General features: G+C 48.3%; 6 protein-coding genes; 4 read left to right on the forward strand and 2 right to left on the reverse strand.

Moving 5' to 3' along the window:
- Positions 1-5,700: 5,700 nt before the first annotated feature.
- Positions 5,701-7,029, forward strand: RCC_00001 (uncharacterized protein; the record flags this gene model as incomplete). XM_023765155.1 has 4 exons in its annotated part: positions 5,701-5,845; positions 5,894-6,119; positions 6,184-6,649; positions 6,703-7,029. 4 exons carry the CDS (start codon positions 5,701-5,703, stop codon positions 7,027-7,029), a joined length of 1,164 nt encoding a protein of 387 aa, XP_023620923.1.
- A 585-nt stretch (positions 7,030-7,614) lies between these two features.
- Positions 7,615-7,892, forward strand: RCC_12228 (uncharacterized protein; the record flags this gene model as incomplete). XM_023765156.1 has 2 exons in its annotated part: positions 7,615-7,701; positions 7,764-7,892. The coding sequence occupies 2 exons, from the start codon at positions 7,615-7,617 to the stop codon at positions 7,890-7,892; spliced, it is 216 nt and encodes a 71-aa protein (XP_023620924.1).
- Positions 7,893-8,214: 322 nt separating this feature from the next.
- RCC_00002 (related to DNA/RNA helicase (DEAD/H box family II)) lies at positions 8,215-12,737 on the reverse strand (the record flags this gene model as incomplete). XM_023765157.1 has 2 exons in its annotated part: positions 8,215-10,209; positions 10,320-12,737. The coding sequence occupies 2 exons, from the start codon at positions 12,735-12,737 to the stop codon at positions 8,215-8,217; spliced, it is 4,413 nt and encodes a 1,470-aa protein (XP_023620925.1).
- Positions 12,738-13,134: 397 nt separating this feature from the next.
- Positions 13,135-21,277, forward strand: RCC_00003 (probable translation activator GCN1; the record flags this gene model as incomplete). XM_023765158.1 has 2 exons in its annotated part: positions 13,135-13,273; positions 13,362-21,277. 2 exons carry the CDS (start codon positions 13,135-13,137, stop codon positions 21,275-21,277), a joined length of 8,055 nt encoding a protein of 2,684 aa, XP_023620926.1.
- A 256-nt stretch (positions 21,278-21,533) lies between these two features.
- On the forward strand, positions 21,534-22,859 carry RCC_00004 (uncharacterized protein; the record flags this gene model as incomplete). XM_023765159.1 has 3 exons in its annotated part: positions 21,534-21,595; positions 21,664-21,955; positions 22,002-22,859. The coding sequence occupies 3 exons, from the start codon at positions 21,534-21,536 to the stop codon at positions 22,857-22,859; spliced, it is 1,212 nt and encodes a 403-aa protein (XP_023620927.1).
- An 875-nt stretch (positions 22,860-23,734) lies between these two features.
- RCC_00005 (uncharacterized protein) lies at positions 23,735-24,349 on the reverse strand (the record flags this gene model as incomplete). XM_023765160.1 has 3 exons in its annotated part: positions 23,735-23,834; positions 23,905-24,101; positions 24,182-24,349. 3 exons carry the CDS (start codon positions 24,347-24,349, stop codon positions 23,735-23,737), a joined length of 465 nt encoding a protein of 154 aa, XP_023620928.1.
- Positions 24,350-26,244: the final 1,895 nt, after the last annotated feature.

A 26,244-nucleotide genomic window follows, 5' to 3' on the forward strand; every position in this document is an offset into this window, starting at 1 on the left:
TTCTTAATAAGAGGGTATAGAAGGGCGAAACGTTTTATTTAGTAAAGTGGCGTAGATAGCTATTAGAATATAACTAGTAGGAACCTAGTGCACATATTAAAGACTACGAAGCTCTCGACAGGTTCGAGGCGTAGGCTCCGCGTATACGTAGAGGCCGCGTAGTAAAAGAGGCTCGGAAGTAGAGCGGAGTAAAATAGAAGAAGAGTAATAAGAAYTAAGTAGTTTTATTACGGTTAGACCTAAAGGGGATTACTTTATAGACTATACTATAAGATAGGCGTATGCGCTACGTAAGCCTAGAGAACGCGCTAAGCACTCTACTCGAACTTATTCTCCTCCGCCTCGGACTCCTCCTCGAATAGCTCGTTTCTAGTAAGGGTAGCATCGAAGGCATTAGTAGACTACCCTATTATCTCTAACTACTATATAGACGGTTAGCATTATAGACGTATACGAGGAGCAGGCGAGATACTTACGATACGACCGACTTAAGTAATAGCTATAAGATTATTCGTTAAGCGAGTAAGATTAGGCGCCTCGACTACGCTGCTCTTACGCCGTATACCCGAGGTAGGCTCGTTAATACGGATCTAAGCATCTAACTTAATACTAAAGGTGTTTACCGCCGCCTTATAATTAGCTTCCTCCTAACTGCCCTTCTATATAGTAGTATCTACTAGATTAAGCTCTTAGGCCGTAGCTATAACGCTATCGTAGCGTAGGCGCATCGCTACCGGTACGGGTTTATACTTATAATAATTGTTCCTTTAAGGGAAGTTAGCGCTACGTAAGAGGGGAGTAGGCGTCTCGAATAAGCGTTACTTACTTATAGTAGTCGTACTTGCGCTTAAACGCGCTAAAGACAGCGTTATAGCGATAGCTAATACGAAGGTGTGCTAACTACGTATAGCGGCGACAAGCCGTAGGTACCTTAACGGCGCGGCGCTTACTCGCCGACGCTTAAGCGGGGGTCGCYRGCGGGTTAGGTACGCGACGCTTACGGGGAGTACGTAGCGGCATAATAAAGAGTAGATATATAGAAGAGAAATCTATAAGGYAGAAAGAATGTTAATAAGRGGTAGTTGCTAGGGTAGGTTACTTAGTAAAYAACCTACTTAGAGATCTATAGATATAAGACCCTTACGGAYAGTAGCRGTAACGTATACGCCGCGTAGTAGGGGACTTATTAACCCTCTTATCGAGYAGCGGTCGTTAAGGGAATTAAACCCTYGCCCTTCTAGGTACGGYATTTAGCCTACTAGAAGGAGGATRAAGTTCCGAAAGCGGCTACTTCCTATATAGCTAGTTTAACTAGCCGGCTTTTATATAAATAGCCCGAAGGTTGCTTAGAAAATAGGCACTTYACTATATAGAGTCTACGGACCCCGAGCGCGACGTATACGACGCGCGCGCGCCTCTATTCCCTAAGTCCCCGAACTAAGGCTAGTTCGTATAGGGGGAAGGAGGTAATTGTAAGGGCCGYGTAAGAGCCCTTATAATAACAGGATTAATAGAGGTGGCTAGATTAACCAACCTTAGAGAAGGGAGTGTAATATAACCTAACTGCTTAGCGTAGGCTTAGCGCATGCATAACTCCTGCGTATAGCGCACATTTAACCTACAAGAATTAGTCTTATCTCTAATCGAGTAATTACGGGTGTCTAATACATTGCTACATCTTTACCCTTATAGTATAGGTATTAAGAAACGACTAAGAAAAGGAGAGTTCCTTAAGCGTTAAGAGGAATATAAAAAGATTATAAAGAAGGAGATTAATCGCTCGAACCTTAGAGTATATAGAATAATATTACTATAAACACACTTCCGTATAACCGATCGTACGCGGCTTACGCTTAGTAGGTTAGTATATTTATACGATATATATCTATAGGGTAGAAAGGGGTAGAAAGGGGTAGAAAGGGGTTTACTAATATACTGCTATATCGTAGGAAGCAACTATACGAGATAGCCCGCGAGGTCTATCCCGCTAGCCCGTATAATAGGGCTACGAAGTTTATACGTCGCCGTAGGAAGTATGTTACGCCTAGCCCTAATACAGTCTAGAGTATAGATATATACTATAAACTTAAGGACTATAGCTTTTAGATCTATGCTACTATTAATATAGATATACGGTTTATTCTATATACCTATCTTAGACCCTCTGCCCGTATAATAGTATCTATACTATCTAACTTTACGAAAGCTTATAAAAAGCTTACGAGAGTACCTCGTATTATTCGGATAGATAAGGGTAAAGAGACACTTCTTATAGCGTAGGCTTAATACTAATACGTAAGGACTATTCGTAGGCGTAAAGTACGCTTTCGCCGCTACTTTATATTTAGAATAAGCACTACTAATATCCGTATCGAGGTATAGTAGGGCTAGCTTATACGAGGAAGGTTTAAGGCATAGTATATAAGTATATAGAGCATATTATCTATATATGCTTTAGTAACGCTCCCGTTATATCCGAATCTAATTATACGGGTTAGGCTAATTAATCTTAATATTATAGGGCTTCTTTATAATATTAAAGAAGAAGGGGTGGTTTTATAAAGTAAAGAAGGCTAACCGTATTGCTATAAAGTATATCTACACACTTATTATACGGAAAGAACTAGCCTTATTCGTACATATATAGAATAAGCACCCCGTACGAAGACAATCTAATAGACCGCACATAAGAGGTAGTATACTAAGCTATCGCTATAACTAGGCAGAGAAGGAGGGAAGGCTAAGTATTAGGTATCTAATCGATAAGGCCTACTTTAATAGTCTTATAGAAGCTTGCGTAAAGTAGGATACGTTTATACTAGCGAACGTATATAATAGATCTTAAATTATTTGCTAATATATATAGATTCTAAGGAGTATATTTTATAGGAGATACTTAAGCTCTGCTTAAGTATTCTAAAGATAAAGGGCTTTCCGCTCGGTCGACTAAGCTCGTATAAGTTTGTACTAAGCGTATAAAAGCCGTAGTACTAGATCGCATACGAGAACCTCGTAGAAGAGCTACGTAAGGTTCCTAAGGATATACTATATAAGATATTAATTCCCCGCGGCGGTAGGAAGTAAGAAGGATTTTAGGTCGACTCGGAAGATATTATACAGGCGTTTCGCGATTAGTACGATAATAACCGCTCGCGTAAAGAGCTTAAGGAGGYACTAGAGGGTTTAATTAATAGAGAGCTTTTAAAAGAGAATAACTCGGAAAGTAGTAATAGCGATATATCGGAGGTTAATTATTAGTCGGATAAGTCGGAATAGATTATCGGTATAATAGGATTACGTTGCGTTCTAATACTCTAATAGGACTATATATACCGAGGATATATAGCTAATATGCTTCTATCCCTACTAGTATTAGCGGCCCCGGCTATAATCTCTATAAGAACTCTATAATAACTATATAACAAATTTATACGCCTATATATTTATATAATACTTATTAAGTAGCGTACGCTCTATCCCCCGTCTTTACGTAGTTATACCTATAGAGCGATAAAGGGTTACCCCTTTACTAAAATCCTCCTCTAACCCCCTTCCTATAGACGATATTCCTTCCTTTATACGAACGTATACGACGCTATATCTATAAGTCCGCTTTATACCGATAGGTTCTAAGAAGCAAGTAAAGAAAGTATAGAAGCGTATATACCCTACTCGGCCTTAATTCGACTATATAAAGTATATACTAGATAATAAGAAATATTACTTCTACGGCGATTATAACCTAATACCGCCGGTACCTTCGAATAAACCGATTATACGGGCGATACTAATACCGCTACGGACGAATACGCTATCCTTAAGCACTATGCTAATTATTATTAACTCTAATAAAAGCGAGATATTAGACGACGAGGTTCTTAACGGATATATTAGTAGGAGCCTCCTAGATAAAGCGTAGCTTACTAGTATAAAGACAACCTATATACGATAGATTAAGATCGAAAAGGAAGCGGCAATAAATCTACCGAAGCATAAGTACTATATAGGTAATCTACCCCCTAGCTAACGGTCGAAGGATAGTATTATAAAGGCTATCTCTATAATAGCAACCGTATAAGTTAGGTTTATTATTACGATTGTTATTACGAGATACTATATTGCCCTAGATAATCTAGATAAGATACTAAAGTAGAGCAGGTTAAAAAAAGGTAAGGGGTTCTCTAAGTATACTATATATATTATATACTATTATTACATTTATCTATACCGCCGTATAATTAATCGCTAATAGGATGTAGGAACGCCTAAGGACATCGCGGTACCGGATTATAATATTAAAGATATACTAGCTGCTATTCGTAGCTTCGGTAATAAACCGTATATTACTAAGGAGATAGAATATCCGGATAACACCTATATATATATTACGTAGTCGTATAATAACCGAGATAGGCCTATTTAACCTCTAGATATAGACTTTAAAAATAGGAAGCTAAGTCGTATCTTCCTAAACGATATTAATATAAAGGGCTAGCTATCTCGAAAGTAATATAAGGTATTCCTTATCTTTAAGAGACGTTCTATATCGTAGCCTACGGATAACCTATTATACGAGGCCGAGGTTAACGCAAATCTTACTAAGGCTACTACTACTCTAAAGAGTAAGGGCTCTTAGAAGAAGAAGAAGAAGGTAAAGTAAGAAGTTAAGGTAGAGTTAAAGCTAGTAGTTAAAGTAAAGCCGACCTTAGAAGTATATATACTATCTTTCTATATAAACGTTAGTAGATAAAGTCTAATACTAAATTCGATAGGAGAGTAAAGAGTAGGTTAATACTACTATAAAGTATAACGCTACCGATAATAGTAACGATAAGTCGCTACCTTCGTTTAGTAAGATATTTATATGTTTCTAGCCTATATAATTATAAAGATAGCTACTTACTCGATTATAGATTAAGGGAGAGCTAGAAATTAAAGGAGAGCTAGGAACCGAGGAAGTAGAGTAATAATATCCTACTCTAGGAGGTTTAAGCTATAAGCGGACGATCTCGAAGGTTTCGTAATTATCTAAGAACACGAGTAAACTACCTGCAAATTATACGCGTAATCGGTCGAAGCGTCGTTAATCTAAAAGGTTGCGATAAGAATAAAGATAGTAGGTACTTTATAAGTTTAAAAAGGAGTTGTTTTTAGTAGTTTCGTTCGTTCCTTTAATAGATATCTATATAATACTACTTTAATAGTCGTAAACGCATTATACGGGCGTATATCTACTTCTCGATCTGTCTACTATATAAAGGGAGTGCCTAATATATAGTTATAGATATAGGCTTTAGATAACTTTACTTCTACGATTAATCTATCGATTAGGACTATATCTATATACTAGATAAAGAGGCTATATCGGAAGCGCCCGTATAATAACTAAAAATCACCGCTAACCTCTCGGAACAGTTATGTTCCGAGGTGGCGTAAGTAGTGTACCTTAGTTCTACTAAAAAAAGATTGTTGCAGAGTTGTCGCTAAAAGCGCACCGTACTTCGCCCGCTCACCCGACATGTTCGGATGCGGGGGTTGCGAAAGTGGGGATACAATACCACGGCTGACGTACCACGCGGGCATTATTGTCCTTGTCTTCAGCGGACGATAATAAACTGTTGTTGTTGTTGTTGTTCTTCAAACCATCAAGGTCAATCAATTCATACAGCAAATCATATACTCCGACCAAAGCCTTGCAGAATGTCCACCAACCCGCAGCCAAAACCAGTGCCAAAGATTAATCTTCCCGAGGGTACTCAAACTTGCGAGCTCTTCGCTATTGACAGTACTTGTAATCTCATCTCAACTCCTGCAACTCTTATAGAGCCCCAGATTGATGGTCATGGTATGTTCGTGAACCGACTGCTATCTTGACAAATGCTTACTTTACAAGAATGGCTTAATCTCCCAACACTTACTTTCTACATCAAACATCCATCTGGAGCTCAAATTGCTTTCGATCTGGGCTGCAGAACGGATTGGGAAAACCATGTCCCTCATGTAGTTGAAGTTTTGAGTGGTCGTGTCCCAGGTCTTCGAGTTGAAAAAGAAGTTCCGGATATTCTCAAGGAAGGTGGAGTGGATCCCAATGAGCTCAAGGCTTTGATCCTTAGCCACTGGTAGGTGTTGCATGCATACAAACCCGGCAAAGTAGTAAGACAAACTTACCATGACATCTAACAGGCACTTTGATCACTGTGGCAACATTTCCCGTCTCAATCCGGCAACTGACCTGGTCGTTGGACCGGGCTTCAAGGACCGCTTCCTCCCAGGATATCCAGCCAAGGAAGATTCAGCGCTGGCTGAAGAACATTTCAAAGGTCGCAACGTCGTTGAAGCACCATTCAGCGATGCGTACAAGATCGGCGGCTACCAGGCCTATGATTATTTTGGAGACGGGAGCCTGGTGATTTTGAACGTTCCTGGCCACACAACGGGCCATATTTCGGCTCTGGTGAGGACCACTCCAGATTCGTATGTATTCCTGGGAGGGGACGTCTGTCACTTTGCAGGAGTGATTCGACCTTCAGGCCACATCCCTTTACCAGACCCAATCCCATCCATCACTGCACTGAACAAAAGATTTCCAACCCCTTGTCCGTGCTCGATCTTTACAGAATGCCATCCAGATCAAGAGAATAGCAGGACGGCAAGTCTACCCAGCACATAAACAGTGAGTGCAATGCTGATGACTCTCTCCAGAGTGCTTTCTACCGATGCTCGGCCGATCCAGCTCAGTCTTGGTACGAAGATCCCAATACAGCCATGGAGTCCATTCGGTCGCTCTTCGAATTTGACGCTCAGCCCAATGTGCTGGTGCTGCTTGCTCATGACACTGCGCCTTTTACCACGCTCAAATTCTTCCCCGAGGGAACAATCAACGACTGGCAGAGTAAAGGGTACAAGGAGTCAATGCATTGGTACTTTTTGAACGAATTGCCCTACCAAGGCAAAGGAGCTGGCCCGCATGTGGATGGCGTGTATAAGGGTGACAAGCGAGTCAAAGATCTCTATGGGAATGCAGTGTAAGGGCTCGAGGGCGGCAAGTATTGAACCCCACGCTCCAGAGAAGTCGGATGCTGTACGGTCAGCTGGAGATGAATTTTTTAATACTGACCTTGAAGCGAAGCCTGAATAGTTTTGATGTATTGAGCCTCTCTCCGAAAATCCGATGCCCTTTGTCAACGCTAGTTCATGCTGCCGTCTCCATGCCCGTGCATGCCGTAATCGAAGGACCAGAGACGCCTCCATCATCGCTTCATCTCGTGATATCAGGCGTCGCGAATCGTGTAGAGGACCACCTCTCAGATTTCTCTAGACCATGCAATCCGATGTTGCATAGTAGGCATCGTCGATGAAATTGTCCCGCGGATACCCTAGATCATATTGATGTCGAGCAGGAGAAGGCCAAGCTTGTGGCGAAACAAGAGAAAACCTCCCAATCTAAATTTAGTTATTCACAACCTTGAAAGTTTCAAATACAAGTTTCACTTCACCGCTAAGCCCAATTAGGGGCAGCAGCAACAACTACCTTAACTTCTCCTCCTTCTTGAACATCAAACTTCAAACAATCAACTTGCCTGATTAAATCAACACCACACACACACGCACAAAATGAACCTCCTATCAAAAATCATCTTCCTAACAACTCTCATATCCCTAACACTAGCCGCGAAACCACCACCTCAAGCATTACTCATCGTGAGTAACATTCCATTCCCCAAGAAACACACAAAACAAAAACTAAGTCAGGTAATCTTCAGGGCGACGATGGTCCTAGATTCCAATGCAGAGATATCACGTGTATAAAAGCACTAGGTGGTGATGGATCTTGTCRTTCAAGTGGTTGTGGTGGGGGTTGTGATGCTCAGATGAGTAAATGCGTGGATTGAGGGAGGGTTGATTACTTTCTCTGCACGCTTCATGAGTACCTTGTTTGGCGTTTGGTGGATCATCATGGGACGGCATGAGCATGAGCATGTGGTGGGGAAGTCACGATATGAATGATTGCAGTGCGTTGCATCTTTGGGAAAGTAACGACAAAGCAAAAAGGCGAATTAGATTCACCTCTCGACATGGTGTGGTTTTACTGGCTAGGTAGGCTTTAGTCAGAAGTTGATCTACTGATTTTGCATGGATTTTTCTCTGCATGTTCAGTACAAGCCAACAGCATCCTCCATCTCGACCTTTTCTGTCATCGTTTCCACGCTTTCATCACGGCCTGCTACCAGCAAGAGCCACATTCCTAGCATGCTGTCGCTCAAAAATCTTCTCCAAAACACCCTCCATCCATCTCCGCGGCCGATCTCCCAACTCACGTCCAGGATTCTTGAACAGCTTCCCCATAATCTCCTTCGCTTTGGCTCGCAAAACTTTCAACACAACCATAGTCCTCCAATCTCTGACCTTGAGCCGCAGTCTATTACCATCAATGATGATAACACCCGCGTACATGTGAAAGACTGCCTCTCCACACATGAGCAGTAGCGGCACTTCGGCAACAGGTGATGTTTCCTGTGCATTGGTGAAGCGAGAGGAGCTTTGCATGATGCTGTAAAAGGATAGGAATCGCACCTCTGGATTCAAGGAAGTCTTGTTCACAGATGTGGGATGCAGTCCAAGCGATTGGTTGTTGGCAATATTACGCCAGCCTTTGCCGTCCTGTTTGATGATCTTGGGGTAGAAAGACCAGGCGACCACAGATGAGGCGAGGGTGTCATTCTCGTCCGATTTGACATACTGCGGTGGGAGGGCCACAAAGTTGCGATGGCGAGCATTGTGGCGCATTCGGTTCAGAGCCGCTCGCTCTTCTGGGCCGAGATGGACAAAGCCGGCGTCTACCAGCGAGCTGAGAAGTTGAGCTTTCAGGTCTTCAATATTTCCAAGATTTTGCGGGCTGAGGAAGTTCTTATTGCACCACTGGAACTCGGACATTCCAGGTGTGGTACAGATCTTACGCCAAGTGGTATACGCATTGTRGACAGTCAGCAAGTCCGAGTCGCCGCGCTTGAAGCCCAGTCGGACGGTGTCCGCCTTGCCCTTTTGGTGCATCGGATTCAAGAATGGGGTCTTTGATGAAAGAGTTGCAGCTGCAGTCAATGCAAAATCCAAACACCCAAAATTACTTCCAAGGAGGATCAACTTTCCAAGCTGTGCGTCCAGAGGAAGTTTGGCCAGTTGGTTTCCAAGAGATGTGAGCTCTTCGCCTGTGGTAAGTGCGCCCACCTCAACAAGAGCATCGATAGCTCTTCTGATATTCCTGCTTGACGGAGGATCCAAAGCTTGTGACAAGGCATGCTCAATGTCTCCTAGCTTGCAGATTTTGACCCGCATCACAAGATCTTGCAGCGATAGACGCAGCATCTCTGGAGTCTGACTATCAACCATGAGTTGGTCATGGCGATACTTGGTGAACAAGTGAAAGCAGAGACCTTGCTGTACACGGCCTGCACGACCACGTCGCTGCTTTGCGTTGGCTCGCGCAATGAAGCTTTGGATCAGGCGGGACATCTGCCGGCGTTCGTCGAATCTCATCTCCTTATGCTTGCCAGTGTCAATCACACAAGTGACGTCAGGAATAGTGATACCAGTCTCAGCAATGTTTGTGGCGAGGACAATCTTACGAATGCCATGGGGTGGTATCTCAAACGCTGCTTGCTGATCCTCGCTCGAGAAGGTCGAGTGTAGAGGGAACACTCTCCACCCTTTCGCAAAGCGTGGGTGACCACAGAGCATATCGTTCACCTGTCGAATCTCTGCGATACCGGGAAGGAACACCAGGATGGCTTTGCTGAAATCCTGGTATTGTGGATGATGTCCAATCTTCTCAATGAGCTTCACTATCAAGCTGTAGTCGATGCGATACTCATCGTAATTCGCGAGAGTATTTTGTGTTCGCCTGCTGTAACCGCTGAGCTCGCCAGTGCCCTTCTCTTGGGTATCATCTTCGTTGGTGTCATCGTCAACGGCTGCAGTAGCTGCATCTTCGTTCGTATGCCCTGTCAGCTCGATGGCATCCTCAAGAAACTTGGCCTCGACCGGGAATGTTCGACCTGGCACGTCGATGATGGGAGCGCCATCAAGATACTCGGAGAATCTTTGAGCATTGACTGTCGCACTCATCAGGACGACCTTGAGGTCTGGCCGTTTTGTCATAAGTGAGCGTAGAACGATCAGGAGGAAGTCCGTATCGATGCTGCGTTCGTGGACCTGCCGAGTGTTAGAACAAAACTCGAAACGTATGTTGACAGCCTTGTTGTGGATCGTCTGCACGGAGCGCCTCAATCGAGCTGGGGTACAAATTCTCAATCATCACTTACTTCGTCGAGGATCAAATGGGTGATGTCGCTCAACCCATCAGAGTTTTCCAACATGCGCAAGACGATTCCGACAGTGGCATAAACGAGGCGTGTCTGTGACGTAGTCTGCGACTCTAGTCGAATGGCATATCCAACAAGAGAGCGGAAAGTGCCTACATCGCCCTTGTTCTCGCCCATTTCCTCGCTGACTCGTTGCGCGAGAGAGATCGCGGAGATACGTCGAGGTTCTGTGCAGTACACTTTGCATGGTCGTCCRTTCGACAATTCATTCTCCAAGATAAAAGCAGGCAATTGTGTTGACTTTCCACATCCGGTCTCTCCGCAGAGGATGGTGACCTGGTGGCGTTGTATCGTGTCCAGAGCGGCAGCCCGGAAGTGGAACATGGGCAAGTTCATGCGTCCAACAAGCATTCTCTGGTAGGCAGGAGTCGACGTTTTCCTTGCCCACATTTGTGCGAGTTCCTCAACAAATACGGGTTGTGCGGCTTTACGCAACTCTTGCTTCTTCACAGGAGTCGAAGCTCCACTGGCGCCGTCAAGGCGACGGCGAATGCTAGCATTGAATACAACTTCGTCCTCGTCGTCATCGTCTGGGCTGTGGTGTGTTTCGATAAGTGCTCGTACTTCCTTCACAGTTGCACATTCCTCAGCATGAATGTGACCTTGTTTGAGACGCGCAAATTCATCCCACAGATTACGGTACGCGGACGGAAGTCGCAGATGGGCTTTTTCTTCTTTTGGCGAGCCGGAGAATATCAGGAACAACGCTGCAGTAGCGATGTATGCCTCACTTTGCGCAACTTCAGGTGCCGCAACTCCCGTCATCGTAAAGGTAACCCGGCTGGGCTTGTAGTTGACGGCCACTTCTGGCAAATACTCACACTCGAACGCTTCCTGTTCCTTGGTCCATTGAATCGTCACCGAGTGTCGACTGGCGTACGTTGTGGGCGATACCATCTTGTAGCTTTGCTTACAGCGGGTGTCTCGTGCCTTGCATGCCTCCTCGAGAACGCGTTTCGGATTCATGCCGACGAGTTTCCCAAAGTCCCGCACTGTCACGTTGCCTCCAGTAGCTCCGTTCTCATCGGGCACAGAGTCGGTAACGCCCGGGAGAGCATCGAACATTCCGCTTAGTAGATCGCCATCTTCGCCATCAGCCGTCTCAGCGAGCAGCTCCTGGCCGAGCCGTTCAGCTTCATCGCTGACTCCGTTCTCCCGCTTGGCAGGTGATTCTGGTCGGTCCGAGGAAGACTTGGTAGCGCTTTGAAGATGCAGCTTCTTCCGCTCTGCAAGCTCGCGGGCGAGCTCGATCTTTTGAGTTCCCCAATGATAGTCGGCCTCTCGCTTGTCGAATAGAACGTCGCTCTCAATCTTCTGAAGCTTCGTTACTAGCTTACGCTCACCTGAAGTCCTGCTGGTACTAAGCGGCTGCGCTTTCGAAGCTTTCGATGTTTTACTCTTGCCGTTTGTGTCCGCAGAGGGGTTGATCTCGTATAGCTTTGCTTTGGTGCGCAGGTAGGCTGAGAGGAGTTCGTCGGGTTCCATGTCACTCTCCACGTCGCTCACCTCTACGGCATCATCAACTTCTACAGGCGAGTCGTCCTTCTCGCTGCGCGCGATTGCAGGGTCTCGCTTCTTCTTTGCAGTCTTCCAATCTTCGGGCTCCTCCATGTCAAGTGGCTCCTCAGATTCATCAGGCGACGCTGCGACAATCCTTTGCCTCTGATGGTCGTAGTGATCCAATTCTCCAGCCTCACAATGGAGTGCTAACCATTCCAAGCACTCCTCAAGACCCCATGCCAGGTTTGCAGATGACTCCGCAGGCGGTTCAGAAATGATCCAGCCCACAACCTCATTTACTCGATCCAAAGGAATGGCGAGATCGATGAGACATTGGCGAAGTTGCCATACCTTTGCAACCAAATCATCTCCGGTAGGGGAGCTAGACTTTTTTTCGGTGTTGGATTCATGCTTGAGATCGGCTAGGGTCAGATCGAGAATTTGCTGCATCAGCTCTTCGGGCAACCACTCTTTGACGGACAAAAAGTCGGCTTGGCCACGAAGAAGTCGCCTGTCAGTTTGAAGGCGCGTGACTTGTCGAGCAGTCTCTTTCTTGACTTTTGCGCCATGCTTTTCAACAAATTGCTGCAACTCCGAGGCCTCTAGCTGGGCCTCGAGTTCTTCGGGATTAAGCTCGTGAAGTTCCTTTTCTGATCCGGGGATCGCACCCTGTGTTGTTTGAACGGGAGTAGAAACGGCAGCAGATGCGGGATTGATAGGCGTTGCAACTGTTGACGGATCCGTGCTCGTGACTTCTGAACCACCTTCGGGCCTTGGCTTGGATGCGACTGATGTTGTGGCAAACCCTCGAGCGGGATTCACGACTGGCTTCTTCTTCTTCTTGTTCCCGCYCGCCATGATATCCTGAGGGGATCTGTCCGATCAAAGGTAGGTGGATTCGATGTTGTTTAGTCAAAAGTCCGTCCAAATTTTATAGCAGGTGCTGGTTCCCTTCCGTCTCGCCATGCGTGGGGTGATCTGCAGCCAAGAGTTCGTTAACGCTTCTGGAGATGTTTGTGAACAGCTGCTGCGCTTGCTTGAAAACAGACACCGCCTGCTTTGCCCTGTTTTTCCGGCACGAGATCGATTGGGAGAGGAGATTTGGATGAGTCGTGTGGTTTTATCCAACGGAGGAACGGAGACGACGACAGCGACAGCGACACACCCGACACGCTGGACTTGGATCCGAGTGTTTGGTCGATGAAAAGAATCTGAACGCAGACGACATCGCGTGTCCACGCACAACGACTTGACAATGGCGGATGGAGAAGCGGCGACCAATGGCGACCATGGAGGAATTGACATGTGGGAGGTCCGCCAGACTCTATTGTCCAACTCGACAAAGCGAAGAAGCGCAGAACTGAACAGCATTCGCGACAAGCTCGTGGACGGAGGTAGGTCATACATTTTGGCTCACTTTCAACTCACTCTTCTGGCGCATAGATCGGAAGAGCATAATTGACTCGTGCTGATTCCGTGCAGATATTCCACCCTCTCAGACACCCGCCATTCTGCGCACCCTCTTCGATACATATCCCCTCTATGTCGATACCAAATCACGGCAGGCTGTCGAAAGCTGTATATCTGCCATTGCATCATCCTCCGAAGCGCCAAAACTAATTCCAGGATTGGTAAAGGCAATACATGATGAGTCGAACAAGACGGCCATTGCGCCGGGCAATGCCTTTGTTCTGATCAGGTGGAGCTCGCTGCTGATACAACATGCGGCAAAGGAGAAGGACCAGTGGGAGCAGTGGGGATTGAAAGCGGTGGCTACGTTGACAAATGCCTTGAACACCTTGTTTGCCTCTACACCAAAAGGAAGCACCGCAGCAACCGCGCTGCGTGTAAGCAGACGTGCAATACRGACACTGTTGAAAGGCGCATTCGGCATAGCGGCAGTGGATATTTGCATCACGACTTTGACCGCAAAGTCTCCTTCTCCGACACCCAAGAATGCACTTGGATTGGGCATCATCGCCGGAGTGTGCAAGAGAGTATTGGACCGAGCGGCTGTTGTGGAGGCGAGGAAAGCGGACTACTTTGCCTTCTTTCTGCGGGAAATCCTTGGATCGCGAGTGCAACTCCCGCAATACATTGCTACTGCGCTTCACGACTTCTTCTCTTCTTTTGTATCCTTGGAGGACCTGAAGAAAGATGTCATTCCAGCCGTGGAGAAGGCGCTCCTGAGAGCTCCCGAAGTCGTTCTCAATGATCTGATAGGACCTGTATTGACAGCCCTGCCCCACGATCTCGACCTGTCCGAAATTCTGGCGGGCRATCTCATAAAGCCCCTACTTGCCAACATCAAGTCCTCAAACACATCAATACGAGAGGGCGCCGTTCGAACTTTCAGAACGCTCGCTACACGCTCACACGATGGAAATCTGGTGGAGAAGGCAGCTGATGAGATCCTAACTCCCTTGAAGTCGAATAAAGTCACTTCGGCCGACCAACGCGTGCTACATGCTGAGATGCTCGCCGCCTTGCAGCCAACTCCCTCGCTGGCTACCAAGATACCCCAAGGTCTCGTGACAGTCACCACTAAGGAAGCCAATGAGGTTGCCGCGGCAGCTGAAATCGGATGCATTGGAAAGTACGTGCAATTCGCACTTGAGAGTGGAGTGACGCTTGACAAGGCAACAACCGACGCATTCACAAAGGGCCTGGCGGAGAAACGCCTCCCAATGCGTCGACTGTGGGCCTTGCAGTTTGCAGAATGCGTATGGAGTCTCAACGCCACCAATCTCGAGAGTGAGGGTACTGCCGCATTCGTCGATGCGACCATTGGAAAGATGGTTGATGTGTTCAACGAGGTGCTTGCGAACCCACTCCCTGCCTTGCAGAATGGACAGGTACCTGTCGCTTGTGCTGCAGCGGCGCTCTCGATGGGCAAAGTACCGCAGATCTCATCTTTGAAGAATGCTTCGATTGTTAACAAGGCAGCAATTGGTGCAAAGGTGCTCGTCCTCGAACCAAAGCCCTCATTTTTGCTGAATCCTCGAGTTTACACGAAGCTGACACTCGAAGACGATCTTCGATGGTTCCTTCGCGCTGCTCTGTCTGCTTTCCCGAGTCTCGCGAAGTCGAACGACAATACTTCAATAGCGAAGGCCTGGGCGCAGGCCATAATTTTCTTGATCTCATCTACTACTGTTTCGCCGAAGCTAAGAACAGATGCGGCCAAAGCCCTGCAATCTCTCTACGCAGTCAATCCTAGCCAAGTCGCGGACGTCATCGTCAATGGGCTCTGGCAGTGGTGCGAAGATGTTGAGCTCGAAATAAAGGACAGTGCTGCCATGGCTGCTAAGAGTGGGCGCGAGGAGCTGTTCAGAGTGGTGCGGGCGATATGCTTAGATCCCGAAGTTGCTTCCAAAGCGGGCATCTCTTTAGACAAGTCTGCAGTTGAAGAGCAGCTGAGAAAGCTGCTCGTGTTGTGCAGGCCGCAGCTGATATCCAAGGCGTCCTGGATTGAGCTGTGCCTACGCACCGGTACTGATCCAGGTGGCCTCACGGTACAGCATTCCGAGGACATGCTCTCTCGAATACTTAAAGTAACGGAAACTCCTACCTGGAAACCGCTCAAGGCCTTTCAGTCTGCAGCCTGCAGCGCTGCAGCGGATCTCGCATTCGTTGCGCCGGAGGCTTTGACGCCACTTATCGTCGCACAGATTAGCTCGGATCTCAATCCCACGCAATTGGATGATATTGGTCCAACGGAGGCTGCCATATACCGTACGCCAGAGGGCACTGCCTTCATCGATGTCCTTTCAAAGCCGGGGCAGACCCGTGAGATCAGTAAGAATGACAAGGACTATGACACATTGAAATGGGAGGAGGAACTGCGGGCTCAATTGGCTCAGAAAAAGGGACAGGCTAAGAAGCTCACACCCGACGAACAGGCCAAGGTTCAAGCGCAGCTGACGAAAGAGTCTGCTATCCGCAAGAGCGTTGCAGACCTTGACGCCCGGCTGCGGCGTGGTATCGGCATCATTGGTGCTTTGTCGACAGGACCGCCCACAGAAGCCGAATCCTGGTTCGGACCTTCAGTGAAGCTACTGTTCGATGTTATCCAGGCCGGTGCCAGCCTTATACTGGGTGATGCAGCGTCATTGGGCTACCTACAATGTTCAGAAAAGATCTCATCCCGTCTTGGGCCATTGCGGCCATTCGTCGGCGTCGCCACATTACGCGCTGCGGGCATCACCATTCTGCCCGAGAACTTGCTCGCCGAACCTCTTGGAGATCTGGTCACTCGGATACTGTACCGCTTGAGATTTCTTGGAGAACAACGACCTTTCGATACCGTGTCCTTGAGCTACATCATGTCACTCATCTTCCTAGTCCTCGAAAACGGAGGCATTGACCGTGCACCCGGTGAGGACGCAGACGAGCAAATCGTTCTGGCCATTGAGTTTCTTTCCTACCACACCGAAACATGCAGTAACACCATCCTTCCTCGGGAGAAGCTTCTCAGCACCCTCATCGCTTCAATGCAAAAGTACACACAGCACTTCAAGCCCAGCAAGGACTGCTTCACGGACTTGTGTCGCCATCTTGCTGTCAACATCAGTCAAGTCGAGACCGATGTTGTCGTCAAAGGTGCCATTGTGGCAGATTCCTCGGTTCGTAGCGCCGTACTGCAGGCCATCAGCTCCGAGCTCGAGCTCGCAGACCGCGAATTTTACGTCGAAATCTGGCTGGCTTGCCATGACGATGACGAGGAGAATGCAACCATTGCGCATGAGATCTGGGAGGAGAATCAGCTCAAGGTTGTCCCGGATGCTGCAGAACAGTGCTTACCGTACCTTGAAGCAAAGGACTCCCAGCTTCGCCGCGCTGCTGCACGTGCCACCGCAGCGGCAGTCTCCAACCACCCATCAAAATTTGCAGACGTTGTGGCGAAATTGGAGGACTCTTACTTTGAGTCTGCGAAGCCCAAGAAGCCGCTGGTCGACAAGTACGGCATGCCACTTCAGAAAGAGATCACCGACACATGGGAGTCACGACATGGCTTTGCGCTTGCTTTCAAAGAGCTTGCCTCTGTCTTCCCCACTAATCAACTCTCTCAATTCTTGACCTTCTTGATTGAGAGAGGTCCCTTGAGTGACAAGCACAGCGGAGTTAGAGACAGCATGGTTGATGCCGCGACGACAGTCGTTTCAGTCCGCGGGAGTGATCAAGTCGAGCCTCTGATGAAGCTCTGTGAGGAGACCCTGGAAATTTCCAGCAATTCGCAAGCGCAGGACTTGGTGAACGAGGCTGTGGTCATCCTGTACGGTGCTCTGGCCCGTCATTTACCAAAAGGTGACGATCGGGTTCCCAAGGTGGTCAATCGCCTCCTCTCTACTCTGAGCACGCCATCCGAATCTGTCCAGTATGCCGTCGCACAGTGCTTGCCACCCTTGGTCCGCGCATCAAGCGACCAAGCAAGTCAATACCTCAAGCAAGTACTCGATGAGATGCTTCATTCCAAGAAGTATGCCGCGCGCCGTGGAGCAGCATATGGTCTGGCAGGTATCGTCAAGGGCAGAGGTATCTCCCTGTTAAAGGAAACAAGGCTCCTCTCAACATTAAGAAGCGCAGCTGAGAACAAGAAGGATACCAACGAGCGACAAGGTGCCTTCCTCGCGTTGGAGCTTCTCTCGCTCCTCTTGGGACGCATCTTCGAGCCTTATGTCATCCAGATTGTTCCCCAACTCCTGGTCGGTTTCGGTGACGCCAGCTCAGACGTCAGAGAGGCATGTCTCGATGCTGCAAAGACTTGCTTTGCCTCGTTGAGCTCTTTCGGCGTCAAGCAAGTGTTGCCAACTCTTCTGGAGGGTCTTGACGAGCAGCAATGGCGAAGCAAGAAGGGTGCATGCGATTCCTTGGGAGCCATGGCCTACCTTGACCCTCAGCAGCTGGCAGTCAGCCTACCAGAGATTATTCCACCACTCACAGAGGTCCTCAACGACAGTCACAAAGAAGTGCGGAGTTCTGCGAACCGCAGTCTACAACGTTTCGGAGAAGTCATCAGCAACCCAGAAGTCAAGAGTCAAGTCAACATCCTGCTCAAGGCGCTAAGCGATCCTACCAAATACACAAACGATGCGCTGGATGCTTTGATCAAGGTCAACTTCATTCATTACATCGATGCGCCCTCTTTGGCACTCGTCGTGCGTATCTTGGATCGTGGACTTGGCGATCGATCCGGTACGAAGAGAAAAGCCGCACAGATCATTGGCAGTCTCGCCCATCTCACAGAGCGCAAAGATCTCATTGCCCACTTGCCCATTCTCGTGGCTGGGCTGCGTGTTGCAATCGTCGATCCCGTCCCAACAACTCGCGCCACCGCTTCCAAAGCCCTCGGGTCGACTATTGAAAAACTGGGCGAGGATGCTCTGCCGGACTTGATTCCAAGCCTTATGGCAACTCTCAAATCCGATACTGGCGCTGGCGATCGTCTTGGATCCGCACAAGCTCTCAGTGAAGTGCTCGCTGGTCTTGGTACTAGTCGTCTCGAAGAGACTCTTCCCACCATCCTGCAGAACGTGTCAAGCTCCAAGGCTTCTGTACGGGAGGGCTTCATGTCACTATTCATCTTCTTGCCGGCTTGTTTCGGAAACAGCTTCGCCAACTATCTGTCGAAGATCATTCCTCCAATTTTGGCAGGACTCGCGGATGATGTTGAGTCGATCCGTGAGACGGCACTTCGGGCTGGACGTTTGCTTGTCAAGAACTTTGCTGCCCGCTCGGTTGATCTGCTGCTTCCTKAGCTGGAGCGCGGTCTTGCTGACGACAGTTACCGTATCCGTCTCAGCTCGGTCGAACTGGTTGGTGACCTGCTGTTCAACCTCACAGGTATCAGCGGTAAGACTGAAGCTGAAGATCTCGAAGAGAATGCCAACGAAGCCGGTGCATCACTACTGGAGATTCTTGGCGAAGAGAAGCGTAATCGCGTGCTGGCAGCTTTGTACATCTGTCGCTGCGACACGTCTGGTCTGGTCCGCACATCCGCTATGAACGTATGGAAGGCACTGGTTTCCGCTCCTCGAACACTCCGCGAGCTTGTCCCCACTCTCACTCAGCTCCTCATTCGGAGATTGGCGAGCTCCAATATGGAACAAAAAGTCATCGCTGGAAATGCTCTCGGCGAACTCATCCGCAAAGCAGGAGAAGGCGTGCTCGCTACTCTGCTGCCTGTCCTCGAGCAGGAGTTGCAGAGCTCTCACGATACCGATGCACGACAGGGTATCTGCATTGCTCTGCGCGAGCTCATCAACGCCGCCACTCCAGACGCACTCGAGGACTATGACAAGGTTCTCTACTCGGTCGTCCGTACCGCTTTAGTCGATACCAACAAGGACGTCAGAGATGCTGCCGCTGAGGCCTTTGACTCACTTCAAAAGGCACTTGGCAAGCGCGCTGTGGACCAAGTTCTACCACATCTGCTCAACTTGCTGCGCTCCGAGGATGACAAGGACAATGCGCTGTCAGCCCTGTTGACATTGCTGAACGAGCCTACACGGTCGAATATCATTCTACCGAATCTCCTGCCAACGCTTCTCACATCTCCAATCTCGGCTTTCAACGCCAATGCTATGGCTGAATTGGCTACAGTGGCAGGTGCATCCATGACAAGAAGGTTGCCAAACATCCTCAATTCGCTCATGGACAACATTGTGGCATGCAAGGACGAAGAGTTGCGATCGGAACTGAGCAGCGCATTCGACACAATTCTGCTCTCTGTTGACGAGTTCGACGGCCTCAACACCATGATGAGCGTCATGCTTGCACTCGCCAAGCACGATGACCACCGGAGACGTGCCAACGCCGACATGCACCTGGCACTGTTCTTTGAGCAGACTGACGTTGACTTCTCCCGCTACTACCCCAACCTCATCAGCGCACTTCTCATTGCCTTTGACGATAGTGACAAGGATGTTGTCAAGGCTGCATGGACGGCATTGAGTGCGCTCATGAAATGTTTGAAGAAAGAGGAGATGGAGTCACTCGTCGGGTCAACACGCCAGACGCTCAATCAAGTCGGGACTCCTGGGCACGATCTTCCCGGCTTCTCCTTGCCAAAGGGTATCAATGCCATTCTGCCGATATTCCTGCAGGGTTTGATGAATGGCTCCATGGAGCAGAGAACACAGGCTGCGCTTGCTCTATCTGACCTGATTGATCGCACCAGTCCAGATGGTCTGAAGCCGTTTGTGACGCAAATCACTGGACCGCTCATTCGTGTTGTCTCTGAGCGCTCGACGGAGCTCAAGGCTGCCATTCTCCTCACTCTCAACAACTTGCTTGAGAAGATCCCGACACTCCTCAAACCTTTCTTGCCACAATTGCAGAGAACCTTTGCCAAGTCTCTCGCGGATTCTTCTAGTGAAATACTCCGCTCCAGAGCTGCGAAGGCGCTCGGCACTCTCATCACCATGACGCCTCGCGTGGATCCTCTTATTGCAGAATTAGTGACAGGCTCAAAGACTTCAGATGCTGGCGTCAAGAATGCCATGCTCAAGGCGCTCTACGAGGTGGTTAGTAAGGCCGGCAAGAATATGGGGGATGTTTCCCGGAACTCGATCCTTGCGCTCATCGACTCCGAGACTGGCGACACAGATGATGCGATGAACATCACATACGCCAAGTTACTCGGCGCTTTGATCAAAGTCATGCCAAAGGAGTCCACCGTCACTCTTCTCAAGACCAGGGTTCTCACCACCCAATTCTCRCACTCATCCATCCTCGCCTTGAACGCGGTTCTGCTGGAAGCTCCAGAGGTGCTCACAGAGACTATGGATGATGTGACACGCACGGTTCTCGCGCAAGGTATTGCTAGCGCGCAGCCTTTTATTGCCAGCAATGCCGTACTTGCGGCTGGCAAATACCTCCTTCAGCCATGTAGCACCAAGTCGTTTGAGGCCACCAAGCCTTTGATACAAGCACTTGCCGACACTCTTACAGTCGGCAAGCCTGTGGACACTCGCCGTCTCTCGCTGGTCGTCATCCGGACATTGAGTCGCGAGAACAACGCCGAGCTCATTCGCCCTCATCTATCCACTCTTGTGCAGCCCATCTTCAAGAGCGTACGAGATCCGGTCATCCCGGTCAAGCTCACGGCAGAGGCGGCTTTCTTGGCTGTGTTTGATGTGGTGGAGGAAGAGGGCGCAGTGTTCGACAAGTACATGAATGGACCTGAGGGTAAGGAGCTCAATGCCACGGAGAGGAGAGCGATCTCGGAGTATTTCAAGAGAATTGCCTTGAGGTTGAGCTCACAGGCCAAGGAGAGAAAAGAGGCCGAGGGTGGACAGGGCGGATTGGGGTTGAGTAGCGATGAGAAGGAGGATGAGAGGGAGGTTTGGAGTGTGGGAAAGGTGGATCTGGGAAGCAGTGGCTTTGAGGACGAATAAACGACGCAAGGGAATTGTAGAACCTGTGTAGATATGGAAGAGCTGTCTTCTTCATCCTCCTTCTCCATCGTATTCCAACTTCCTGTGCCTTATTGTTGGCTGCTTAGTGGCGAGCACGTGCAAATAGAGTTTTATGGTCGTTGACCGGCTTCGGCTTCCACTTTGCCGGGCGGGACTTGCACTTGCACCGTCCTCGACAGATTCCAGTGTCACTCCAGTATCATGAGTATTTCCTATCTCATTTTCCATCAGTCTGATGTCTGATGCATCGTCGCCGGCGCTGAAGAAGCGCAAGTGGCACACCAAGGATCAGAACGGGTATGCCAAACCACCCACGACGAACATATTGACACCCAAAATTCTGACCAGAGAGATTGATCATGCAGCTGCACTCGATGTAAAGCGCGGCATGTCAAATGCGAAAAATCACAACCTTCATGTCGCAACTGCGTCAGACGCGGCGAAGAATGCATATACCCTGCATTGTATTCTGCTCCGCAGACGCCCATGCCGCCTGTGACCGATCCAGGCGATAGCGTAGAAACAGTGCCAGTGAGGGATACTTTCTCGGCATTGGATCTGGAATTATTTCATCGATTCATCACGACAGATTACCCTCCACTACCGGCTAATAGCACGCATATCTGGACTCAGATTATGTCTGTTTATGCGCACGATGTGAGTTTGATGAGGACGCTATCTGGACATACACTGAGACAGTCAGCATGATTTCCTTATGCACGCCATCCTCGCATGCGCAGCTACCAGTAGCACCGCGAATCCACGGCCTGGACTCCGTGTAAGCGCTCTCCACCATCGTATGATAGCGTTGAAATGTATCTGGGGTGCGATGGCCGTAGCCGACTCCAAAGAAACATCCTCAAGAACTCGAGATGCTCTACTCGGAGCCTGGTACCTATTAGCGATGCAATGTTTTCTTCTCCGAGACGGCTGGACCGATTTCTTTCCTTTGGTACGAGGTCTCAATCTCACCGCTGGTGCTATTCTACTTCAAGGAGGTAATACTGTGTGGGGTCTTGATAGACTTCATGTTACAAAGGAACGAATCCGTGATGAGTGGAAAGATGGAAGGATTGAGAGGCCACCTCGTCCGTTGATGTCTGGGATGATGGAGTCCTTTCGTCTGATGGAGACGGAATGTCAGTCGCATAGGGCACAAGCGTTTCTTCAGATAGTGATTACGGCCGCGACTGCTCTGGACCAAGACGAGACATGGAAAGGATACGAAACACTTCAATCCGTATGGGATCTACTTTCAAACGCCGATTGTGTGGACTCCAAAGCGCTGGAAGACTGTTCGAACCCCTCGTCGAGGATTTTAATGGCACATTGGCTAGCCATGATGCTCCTTCTGAAGCCATTCTACGATTTGGAAGTGGTGTTGGGAAAACAGGGCGTCATAGCACAATTACCGACCTGGATCTTTGATATTTCGCGAGTTGCTTCGAGAGATTCGGATAATACGGAAGAGATGCTACAGTGGCCTTTGCAGGTCGCTTCAGCGTATGCTTCTCGCAATCTTGCTCAAAGTCGACCGGAAAGCCAGGAAGGGGCGTTGTGAAGAAAAAAAAATTGTCTTGCTGTACTGTATCGAAACTTTTGGCTGGGATTTACAGGTGGTGTTTCGGCGGCAGCAAGGGAATTCTCGCATCTTGGGATTTCTCGACGATAATGATGGAATGGCCTGGGACCAGAATGTCCTCGGATCGATGGGAGAATACTGTATGACCATCCGTCAGATTCTGATAGCAACGCCTGGAAGGCGCATAATTGTATTGCCTAATCGCTTTTACTCAATTACTGCGGCCGGGGCGGTAGCATCTTTGTCTACCCGCAGAAGGCAGAAACGCACGCGTCTACGGGGCAAGAAGTGCCTCAGCAGCTTTGTGACAGTACTCAATGCCCTCCAGCCGGACACCTGGCAGCTTGATTCGCATTCACGATCCCGGCAATTTGCAGATTGCAGATTGCATTTGCCGCTTTTCTCCTAGATCGTTTCCGCCGCGAGGTCGAAGTATGAGGGGAAGGCCTCCTCTTGATCCTCATCCCGATTTCCGCACGGGAAATAAAGGCTCCATGCTCCGGGCTCAGATGTGTACTAATCAATCGAACATCCTGCCAGCGCGGAAGCTTCTCCGCTAGACGCACCGCGGGCGGGATTCAACGAGCATACCAATGCATGTGCCTACTGTGGTCATCATCTCCCTTATCGCTGCGACGCTCCCAGATGAATGAGATTGACGCAGACACCGCTTGCAGAGAAAGATTAACAAAAATCAACCAGTCGGTTGGGTTGCTCATTATGTTCGCAGCTGTCTTTGATCTGAGCAAACGTAACCGGAGTGACAAGGAGTGATATGAGTTGGCCATTTCATGATATCAGGATACTTAGCTCCAACCACTTCAACTATAAGCCTACTCAAAACAAAGGCAATACTAGCCCTTCGCGGACCCAGTAGATTGGCCCTTCCCAAACTCAAGTCCATCACGAACAGCTCCATCATTAACCCATTCCTCGATCCATCCAAGTGTAACTCTAAATCATCAGTTGTGAGCACCCACATACAGACAGAATGAATAATCCACACATAAAAAAAAGGACTTACTGGCTTCGTGTAGTATCAGCATACTCATCAATATCCCCAAACATCTGTTCCTTATACCAAGCATCATTCTTCATAGCTTTATAATGCTCCAGATCCTCAAAGACGACTTGGCCGATACAATCGTAATCCGCAACATTCGCCATTTGTCGATCGTAGACCTGTGGTAACATACCTCGCGTCTTGAGGGGGTTGTGAATCTTGTGCCCATTGTAATCAGCTCTTCTGATTGATGATTCAATTTAACTTGATTGTTTTGTGTTTGTTTGGACTTACTCACCATAGTCCATCTCTTAACTCCATATTTAACCATGAATTCCTTGGCCATTGGTGCCGAAATGGTATTCATGTGATGTCTGTAAGCTTCTTCGCTCATTCCTGGTTTACGGTAGCCTAGGATTGTTAGGCAGAGGTATTTGCTGGGCGTCTCTTGTTCTTTGGGATCCATGTTGAAGGAGGGAGGCTTCTTTCGTTGAAATTCGGTTGATTGATATCTAGACCTCTTCTTGTGGAGCGCTGAAGTGGAAGTATCATGATGAAGTCTTAAGCGCTAAAGTCGGAGTATATGGTGCTTCGGGATAAGTCGCATCATGCTCACGCCACGCTATGGAATGCTTGGCGGGCTTTTCCTCCGATGCATTGAGATATGGTGAATTGTTGAAATACTGTGTGCCAAAGGAGGATCTTCGTAGGTATCATCGATCAGCCAATGTTCTTGGGAACGATACCTTCTTCCGCCTTGAGCATCTGGTTCAGCCATGGTGCCATCGTAGGCCAAAGTAAAGAAATCGAAAGACGCTGTGTCTTCATGGCTCCTAAAGGGTCCCTAGTTCTCTGCAGTCACAGATACCTTTGTGCTTGACTAACAGTTCGTACATCGTAGTGGCGTCTCCAGCAGCCTCCACTCGTGTATTATTGATATCGAAAGTCGACACGCAGGAAACCTTCTCTGCTCTCCGTGTCAATACGATCAATCTCTTCAGTGTACATCCCACATCACAGCAAGTCTAGTGCATCCGACTCCGGGAACCCCATATCTTTCACGCATCCGGCGAAGAACTTATCTGAGGAATTTCGGTACCCACTCCATGCCAGCGGAGGAAGTAAAGGTTCKCGATGAGCTCTTTTGGAAGAGCCYGAAGCGCATGCGACTTGATGACAAAACCTAGTGTTGCCAATGAGACTGCTAAAGGCAAAGTTGAAGCCATGACTCTTTCTTGTGCGAGAAATTCGTGATGTAATGGAAGCCTTCAGGACCGAGGGTCGACTCTAGAAGCTGCTCCAGTGGAATTCGAAGATCAGGTAGGGAGCGACCTCAGTAGGATGGCCGGAAGACTATCTCATAATCATCTTGTTTCGCACCTGGATAGATCTTTCGAAAGAGATCGATTGCYTGTAATAGCGAGCGGTGTTCGATGTGATACTGGGACTATGATTAGTACGGATATCTTCTTACGTCAATCTTGATACTCACTTAAGGGCAGATGAATCGAAGTAGTTTACAATTTGGTGCTGCGTCATCTTTGCGCTTCAAGAGGTCACTATGAATCTAAAAGGAACATAGTATGTCGCTAGGCTTATAGTGTCAACTAGTTGAGGTATCAGATCAAAGGATTGTAAGGTGGTCCTGGTGAAAGATTGAAAAATCTGCTCCTAATCGATGCTGGACCCTGCATCCTCATTCAGATCTTCGTTGCAATGCATTTGTTGAACGATGGCATACCGATAGCATTGCGTGCAACACAAAATTGGAGATGACAGCCCTGACGAAGTCATTCACCCGGCGATCGGAATAACATTTATCCGTCCAAGCAATGGTCTTGAACCTTGGACTAAACCAATCCGAGTCTTGCGAGAATCACGGCTGATCTACAGCAATACCCAGATCCCAGGCATCATGGCAGTGACTTTTGTGTACAGGGCGAGGAGTCATTCGAAAGCGAAACAATGTCGCTCCTCTAACACAACAAATCCTGATTCAAACGATGCTTGAGAGATGACTGAGTTTGTATATTGACATTGGTCTTGTGAGACGGTGTCACTTGACTTGAAGTCCACGGGTTTGTTTGCTCAGAGCGATGTGCAAGCAGAATGGTGATCTGCAGATCTTGTGGCATGTGTTCATTCGGCACATACTGCCAATCACCGTCGATCTGAATCCGTTGTAGTTATTACAACGATAACCCAGATCAACTTCAATCAATCTACGTGTCTAAACTAACGCCAAGGTAGACTCGCCATGGCTTCTCTACCCCCAGACCTCCAGCCTACAACCCTACCTCTCACCGACCTCCACTCGACATCTCTCCCTTTTGCCAGCAACAATTCCACAATCCTCTCTCT

Source organism: Ramularia collo-cygni (genome assembly GCF_900074925.1).
Source record: "Ramularia collo-cygni strain URUG2 genome assembly, contig: RCC_scaffold01, whole genome shotgun sequence".
Classification (NCBI taxonomy): Eukaryota; Fungi; Ascomycota; class Dothideomycetes; order Mycosphaerellales; family Mycosphaerellaceae; genus Ramularia; species Ramularia collo-cygni.